The following is an 8,690-nucleotide window of genomic DNA, read 5'->3' as shown; positions in this document are numbered from 1 at the left end:
CGCCGCCATTAAATTTTCTATGACGCCGTAATACAGCGCCGCCTAATGCTCTGTTGCCTTGGATACGAGGCTCCTGTTTACATACTATCACTACGTTTAGGTTGTAGTTAAAGTTGCGATTGCACATTTGGCTGGGAAAGGAACTAAATCAATTTTCGAACGCCACAATTATACAGAGATAGTTTGATACGCATCACAACAAATAAATAATGGCTTGTTTACGTGCAGACAGTAAGTGACTTATTTTCATAGCAAACTAACAAACTTTGCGAGTGTCACCAAATGTGGGCGATCATACTAACTTATATTTGGCTATTGTGAATGTATCAAATAATCATGCATCAAAAGATGTCAAGTGGCATTACTACAAAAAAAAACAAAAAACACGTGGTGATGTTAGTTAAAATACAACCATTCTGTATCCATCCATTTCCTACCGCTTGTCCCTTTTTATGAGGTTGTATTTTTTTACCCCAGGTACAGACCCAAAGCTGCACATAGAAATTGTTGGTTTGATTAAAGAACCCCACTTTTATGTTGCCAAGAGTATCACACAGGTAAATCCTTATTTTTCGTTTGCTTGTTTAATTATCACCGTTCTGGAATCTTTACCATATGTGTGTTTATTTTTACCACAACAGGGACTTATTCAGAAGTTTCCTCGCAAGTTTGTGGCACCAACAATTACACCGTTACTTGAATTTGACTGGCATGCTTACCTCTGCAACCAGAAGAGGGTAAGTATAGAGGAAATACTAAACCAGGGGTGTCAAACGTACGGCCCGCGAACAGGTTTTATCTGGCACGCGGGATGAGTTTGCTAAGTATACAAATTAACCTAAAACTTTTGAATGAAAGAAACAGCTCTTCTACATGTGTCTACTGGATGTTGCAATAGCAATTCTTCGTATCTCTGGATGATAGTACATATGTACAAAATAAACCACATGATATTAGTACATCAATCGAGGAAAAAGATCAAACTACATACTTGGCATACTGTAATTTGATTTTGATATTTTTTTATCTTGATAGATTGAAAATGAACACAATTGAATTGACTGATGAACATTATCAGATCATTCATTCAGAAAATATAAATAATGACAAATAAAGATAGAATACTATTATCCGCAACATGTAAGTGTAAAAAAACAACAACATTGTGATTTGTACATTTTCAGAATGTGCTTCTTCTATTTTTAAACACAGAAAACAATCTGAAGGTGTCTTTATTTTTAAGTTATCGTGCAGGGATTTTACCAGTCTGGCCCACTTGGGTTTAGATTTTTCTCCATGTGGCCCCTGATCTAAAATGAGTTTGACACCCCTGTACTAAACAGTGCACCTTTTCTCTTAGTCTGCAACAAAATTACCAGACCAAATGACATCCCGCTCTTAAGTTGAATTGTGTGGAAAAGGGTCATCATCATTTTCAAGTACAACTATAGCAGGGGTACGTGTCAAACTTATTTTAGCTAATTTTCCACATGGAGGAAAATCTGTGCACACGCGGGCTGGACTATTAAAAATCATGCCATTAAAACTAAAAAATAAAGACAACTTCAGGTTGTTTTCTTTGTCTTACTTTGGCCAAAAATAGAACAAACACATTCTGAAAATATTACAATAAAAATACAGACAAAAATACAGGCAGCGGTAAAGTTTAGATCAGTGGTCCCCAAACTATGGCCCGCGGGCTAGATACGGCCCACCATCGTCAAAAATCCAGCCCGCAGGAAGTCCCTGGTTAAAAAAAAAAAAATGTACACATATATTTTTTTATTGTTTTTTTTTTAATCTATTTTTTTTAATCCATTTTCTACTGCTTGTTACTCTCGGTGTCTCCAATAAATCACCTTGTCTAAAAATGCATTTTCCAATCGGTAACGTGACATCATCGCACTTGCACCGCAGTGTCGGACGAGCACAAAGCCCGGCCCCCGGCCAAATTGTTTTAACCCAATAGGGCCCTCGAGTCAAAAACTTTAGGGACCCCTAGTTTAAAACTATGAAGTAAAGAAGAAAGTGAATGAATGTTAATAACTGAATAACATATACATATGTACAAACCCCGTTTCCATATGAGTTGGGAAATTGTGTTAGAGGTAAATAAAAACAGAATACAATGATTTGCAAATCCTTTTCAACCCATATTAAATTGAATGGACTACAAAGACAAGATATTTGACGTTGAAACTCATAAACTTTATTTTTTTTTTGCAAATAATAATTAACTTAGAATTTCATGGTTGCAACACGTGCCAGAGTAGTTGGGAAAGGGCATGTTCACCACTGTGTTACATCACCTTTTCTTTTAACAACACTCCATAAACGTTTGGGAACTGAGGAAACTAATTGTTGAAGCTTTGAAAGTGGAATTCTTTCCCATTCTTGTTTTATGTAGAGCTTCAGTCTCTGCTGTTGTATTTTAGGCTTCATAATGCGCCACACATTTTCAATGGGAGACAGGTCTGGACTGCAGTCGGGCCAGGAAAGTACCCGCACTCTTTTTTTTACGAAGCCATGCTGTTGTAACACGTACTGAATGTGGCTTGGCATTGTCTTGCTGAAATAAGCAGGGGCGTCCATGAAAAAGAAGACACTCAGATTGCAGCATATGTTGTTCCAAAACCTGTATGTACCTTTCAGCATTAATGATGCCTTCACAGATGTGTAAGTTACCCATGCCTTGGGTACTAATACCATACCATACCATCACAGATGTGTCGATAACAGTCTGGATGGTTCGCTTCCCCTTTGGTCCGGATGACACGATGCCAAATATTTCCAAAAATAGTTTGAAATGTGGACTTGTCAGACCACAGAACATTTTTCCACTTTGCATCAGTTCATCTTAGATGATCTTGGGCCCAGAGATGCGGGGGGCATTTCTGGATGTTGTTGATAAATGGCTTTCGCTTTGCGTAGTAGAGCTTTAATTTGCACTTACAAATGTAGCGACAAACTGTATTTAGTGACAGTGGAGGGATTTCTCCAGATTCTCTGAACCTTTTGATGATGTTATGGACCGTAAATGTTGAAATCCCTAAATTTCTTGCAATTGCACTTTGAGAAACGTTGTTCTCAAACTGTTAGAATATTTGCTCACGCAGTTGTGGACAAAGAGGTGTACCTCGCCTCATCCTTTCTTGTGAAAGACTGAGCATTTTTTGGGAAGCTGTTTTTATACCCAATCATGGCACCCACCTGTTCTCAATTAGCCTGCACACATGTGGGATGTTCCAAATAAGTTTTTGATGAGCATTCCTCAGCTTTATCAGTCTTTAGTGCCACCTTTCCCAACTTCTTTGTCACGTGTTGCTGGCATCAAATTCTAAAGTTAATGATTATTTGCAAAAAAAAAAATGTTTATCAGTTTGAACATCAAATATTTGGTTTTTGTAGCATATTCAACTGAATATGGGTTGAAAATGTTTTGCAAATAATTTAATTCCATTTATATTTACATCTAACACAATTTCTCAACTCATATGGAAACGGGGTCTGTATAAAAATGTTTTCTTTTGTATTTTAAAAAAAATATATTAAGTAACTCTTTTTCCAAAACACAATATAGAATGTGAGCTATAAAAGGATAATGCATACATTTATAATTTGTTTTCAAAACGGTTACAAAAAAGCGTGACCCCCAAAATTTACTCTGGGACTCAATGTGACTTGATGGGGTCCATGTGACCCCATTTTGAAAATACCTAACGCCAACACTGACGTAATATTGGTGCGTGCAAAACAGCAGCAGGCGGCTGCGGGCCGGTTCTAATACTAAATAAATATCCTATATACAGCCATATATACTTCATTCGGCCCTCTTTGGGCCAGATCCGGCCTGCGGGCCTTGACTTTGACATCCCTGAACTATAGAGTATAAGCATTAATAGAACTTTCTATTAGTGACGTCAATCTACTCTTTGTTTATGTTTAGGAGTTACGTGGCGTAGTATGGGAGTTCTCCAGCAGCGTCATGTGTTTTCTGGATGGTCATTTCATCGGAGATGAGGGGGCTCTTGCCACTTGGGCCGAGAACCAGTGGGGCTTCACGTGCGAACCTCCGCAGCCTTCCTGTGTGAAAGAACACTACCTGAAACACCTCCAGTCATCTGGGGCAAGTCTCCACTAAGTTTATTGTATCCATCATAGATTTCATGGTATGTAATCAGGAGGTAAATATAGTGCAGGAGAAAGTATATTTCCTGTGTTTTTTCCCTTGCATTTTTAGCATAAGTTTGTCTTCATGGATGTCGAGATTGGAGGAGAGCCTGTAGGGACGTTGTTGTTTGAGGTGAATCATCCTATTATGTCTTTAAAAAATATAATGTCCCTCACCATATATTCTTTTCACTCTCTTGCAGCTATTCTCAGATGTATGCCCAAAAACATCAATGAATTTTGAGGCTCTCTGCACAGGAGAGCGAGGCCTTTCAACCGACGGCTACCCGCTCTGCTACAAGGGCTCGCTGTTCCATCGCGTGGTACCCAAAGGCTGGGTGCAAGGTGGAGGTAATAATGATAAATACATGAAATTTAAATGCAATACCAAATGAAATAGGGATTTCTCAAAGCTTGAATTCTTTTGGGGATTAATCATGGCGATATCGGGGTGTGTTTTTTTAAATTAGTCCTTAACAGAGAACTTAAATATATTTGGAAATCCAATCCAATCCAATCCACTTTATTTATCATACAGCGCATTTAAACAAAAAAAATGTTTCCAAAGTGCTGCACAACAATATTAAAAACAATTATCAAATATTATCCTTAGCTCAACCAATGACTGAATAAAAACAAAAATAAATAAATATAAAAAAACAACATAAAAATAAATATGATTAAAAACTATTTTAAAGGGTAAAACCAATTAAAACAGTAAATAGAAATCAAAATTTAAAAAAACACAGAGGACAACAGAGGACCACACAACCCACGTAGTGTTAAAAGCCAAAGAATAAAAGTGGGTCTAAAGACGAGACTCAAAACACTACACTGTGAGAGCAGTTTGAACATGGAGCTTAGGGCCGACCACAGAGAAGGCCATGTCTCCCCTGGTTTTAAGTCTGGTCTTGGGCACCATGAGCTGGAGCTGGCTCTCGGACCTCAGAGCGGGCGCTGGAGTGTAAATTTGGATGAGGTCCGAGATATACTGAGGTACAAGTCCTATCCAATAGAATAAAACCACATTTATGCAAATTTATGCACAATTCTAATCAAAGGTGTCCAAATTATTATCATTTAAAAAAATGTCTTGTTCAGTACAAACAAATGCAACCTAATGTGCAGTGACATACACAAATAGGCCTTTTTGCCCTGCATGAGAAAAGTTACCTGCCTGCTGTAGCCCATTTTCTCTTCCATTCAAATAATAATCATCAATTGTCCCCAAGAATGTTTTGATATCTGAAGGGCCATTTATTTCAGTTATTGTAAGAATCCTACCCTGACTTGCTCTGAGGCGTTCATTAGCCACACCTCTTTACCCTCGTGTAGCACAAAGGGTTGCAACCTACATCTCCTTTGACCTACAAAATCTGACAGACAGGTGATAACAATGTTTGTGCAATCCGTTGACAATATTTGGTAATAAACTAAACACAACAGTAGCAGAAAACCAGTCTACAATTTGATTGATAATTTGTTTTGAAAACATAAGTCAAGCAGATATTTAAGTACAGTATTTTAACAAAAATATTTTTGTAATACAGGATAATATATTTTAATTTTGATCATCCATCCATCCTGAAAGAATTGCGTGTGAATGCTCCAATGCTGAAGTTGAACTGAAATGCTGACAGATTGTAGTTTGAATGTAAGAACAGTTTGGATGTTGGAATGGTTCGGTTGTTGGAGAGCTGACACTGAACTGAAATGCTGATGTAATGTAGGATGAATGCTGAAATGGTTTGAATAATGTAATTGTTTAAAAGCTGAAATGGTTTGAATGTTCTAATGGTTTGAATGTTGAAGAGTTTGAATTTCCAGGAAAACCTGAATTTGATTTGGAACTTGGGAAAGTGTTAGTTTAAATGTCTAGGATGAGTGGAATGTGTTGATGTTGGAATGGTTTAAATAGGTTGAAAAATGTGGTAATTGTGCAACTTGGAAAAATGTCCCATTAATTTCAATGTAAACTTCTTGGTAATTTGGGAGTTTTTGGAAAAGTTGGCTTTAAAAAAATTTATTACGAGCATTAATATCCTAAATGAGCTGAATTGGTTGATGTTGGAATTGTTTAAATCGGGCAAGAAATGTTGTAGTAAATGGTATTAGGGAATTTTAGGAAAATCTGGAATTTTTTTAAACTTGGAAAAAGGGTAGTTTGAATTTCCAGAATTATTCAAATACCTACATGTGTGTTGACTTTTGCTGGACTGACACATGACGACCGAAAAACTGCGACCGACAAAACCATAAGGACCAAACAGCGCCAATCCGCGAGTCAGCCCAGACGCCAACTTGCAGATTGGACCTACAGGTCTATCTGTGTTGGCTCTGTGATAAGGTGGCGACTTGTCCAGGGTGTACGCCGCCTTCGACCCGAGTGTAGCTGGGATAGCCTCCAGCACCCACCGCGACCCTGAAAGGGACAAGCAGTAGAAAATGTGTTCGTTAGCAATGTATCTCAAAGGGTTATGGGGGGATTTTGATGAGTCTTTCAGCAAATGTCAGAAATGGGTTCAAGTTTTTTTCAATATGATAATTTGAGTTTGTAATTATTAATTGAAATAAATATATTCATTGAAAATGTAGCTGAGATAGGCGCCAGCGCCCCCCGCGACCCCAAAAGGGAATAAGCCGGAGAAAATGGATGGATGGATTGAAAATGCCTCGCTGTGATTTTTATAATAATTGTAACAATATCAATCAATCAATGTTTATTTATATAGCCCTAAATCACAAGTGTCTCAAAGGGCTGCACAAGCCACAACGACATCCGCGGTACAGAGCCCACATAAGGGCAAGGAAAAACTAGGGGAGACCAAATGCAATGGATGTCGAGCGGGTCTAACATGATATTGTGAAAGTCCAGTCCAAAATGGATCCAACATAATAGTGAGAGTCCAGTCTATAGTGGATCTAATATAATAATGAGAGTCCCATCCATAGTGGAGCCAGCAGGAGACCATCCCAAGCGGAGACGGGTCAGCAGCGCAGAGATGTCCCCAACCGATGCACATCCCGGGTCCTGACTCTCTGGACAGCCAGCACTTCATCCATATTATTACAATAATAATTGGACAAGCGGTAGAATTGTAGGAAATGGATGGAGGCATGAATAATTGTATTAATAATTTTTGTAATGGCTGGTCTTTTTTTGGCTAGAGCACCAGCCCCGGAAATTGGTGCCTGCTAATGTTGTGGCCATTTAGAGCAGCGGTTCTCAACCTTTTTTCTGTGATGTACCCCCTGTGAACATTTTTTAAATTCAAGTACCCCCTTATCAGAGCAAAGCATTTTTGGTTGAAAAAAGAGATAAAGAAGTAAAATACAGCACTATTTCATCAGTCTCTGGTTAATTAAATTGTATAACAGTGCAAAATATTGCTCATTTGTAGTGGTCTTTCTTGAACTATTTGGAAAAAAAGATATAAAAATAACTAAAAACTTGTTGAAAAATAAACAAGGGATTCAATTATAAATAAAGATTTCTACACTTAGGAGAAATCATCAACTTAAAGTGCACTCTTTGGGGATTGTAATAGAGGTCCATCTGGATTCATGAACTTAATTCTAAACATTTCTTTACAAAAAAAGAAATATTTAACATCAATATTTATGGAACATGTCCACAAAAAATCTAGCTGTCAACACTGAATATTGCATTGTTGTATTTTTTTTTAAATGTTGCTATTTTTAGAATATTTCTAAAAAAAATCTCACGTACCCCTTGGCATACCTTCAAGTACCCCCAGGGGTACGCGTGCCCCCGTTTGAGAACCACTGATTTAGAGCAATATCATACAGGATGTTTAATAAGGATTTCTACTTAAACTTTTTTCAGATATTTCCCCAGGTAGTAGAGGAAATGGAGGGGAGTCCATCTACGGGCCAACCTTTGAAGGTAAGGAGAGAAGCAGATCTGCAGTACTACACTTAACATTTACCGCCTGCTTTCAGATGAGAGCTTTGCTCATTCTCACTCAAAGCGGGCAATTCTCGGAATGGCCAATAAGGGCCCCCACAGCAATGGCTCCCAGTTCTACATCACTCTGCAGTCAACGTTATGGATGGACAGAGCATACGTTCCTTTTGGGTTTGTTTTCATACATAAATGAATAATTATATACGCTTACATAATATTTATACATATTTTCCCCCAATGCAGTCAAGTGGTTGAGGGTGTAGATGTCCTCAAGAGAATAGAGGAGATCCCGACTGTCAATCAGAGACCCAAGCAGGAATGTAGAGTGGTAAACTGTGGTGTGTTTGAGGTATAGCTGCTGTTATATAACAACAATAAAGAACAAACAAAAACAATGTTGTAAGGAACACATTTTTCTAAGACAAACCAAACAGTCCAGTTGTGATTGATTGAATGCCCTAAGACAGGCCTAGGCAATTATTTTCACTCGGGGCCAAATTTTGAGAAAAAAATGTGTCCAGGGGCTGGTATATCTGATTTTTAGGAACATTAATACAAAACCTCGCAATAATGTCTGATTGAATGCTAAAAA

The 8,690-nt window shown here is 37.9% G+C and overlaps 1 protein-coding gene across 1 annotated transcript; it reads left to right on the top strand.

Annotated features, from left to right (window-relative positions):
• The first annotated feature begins 65 nt into the window (after nt 1-65).
• Nucleotides 66-8,481, top strand: ppil6 (peptidylprolyl isomerase (cyclophilin)-like 6). Its single transcript, XM_061900504.1, has 8 exons — nt 66-231; nt 478-557; nt 642-737; nt 3,947-4,303; nt 4,374-4,521; nt 8,018-8,077; nt 8,134-8,269; nt 8,342-8,481. Exons 4-8 carry the CDS (start codon nt 4,256-4,258, stop codon nt 8,451-8,453), a joined length of 504 nt encoding a protein of 167 aa, XP_061756488.1. The 5' UTR covers nt 66-231; nt 478-557; nt 642-737; nt 3,947-4,255; the 3' UTR covers nt 8,454-8,481.
• Nucleotides 8,482-8,690: the final 209 nt, after the last annotated feature.

The sequence above is a fragment of the Nerophis ophidion genome, linkage group LG05 (genome assembly GCF_033978795.1).
Source record: "Nerophis ophidion isolate RoL-2023_Sa linkage group LG05, RoL_Noph_v1.0, whole genome shotgun sequence".
Lineage (NCBI taxonomy): Eukaryota > Metazoa > Chordata > Actinopteri > Syngnathiformes > Syngnathidae > Nerophis > Nerophis ophidion.
The sequence above is the reverse complement of the archived record's forward strand: the minus strand, read 5'-3'. Positions and strand labels throughout refer to the sequence as shown.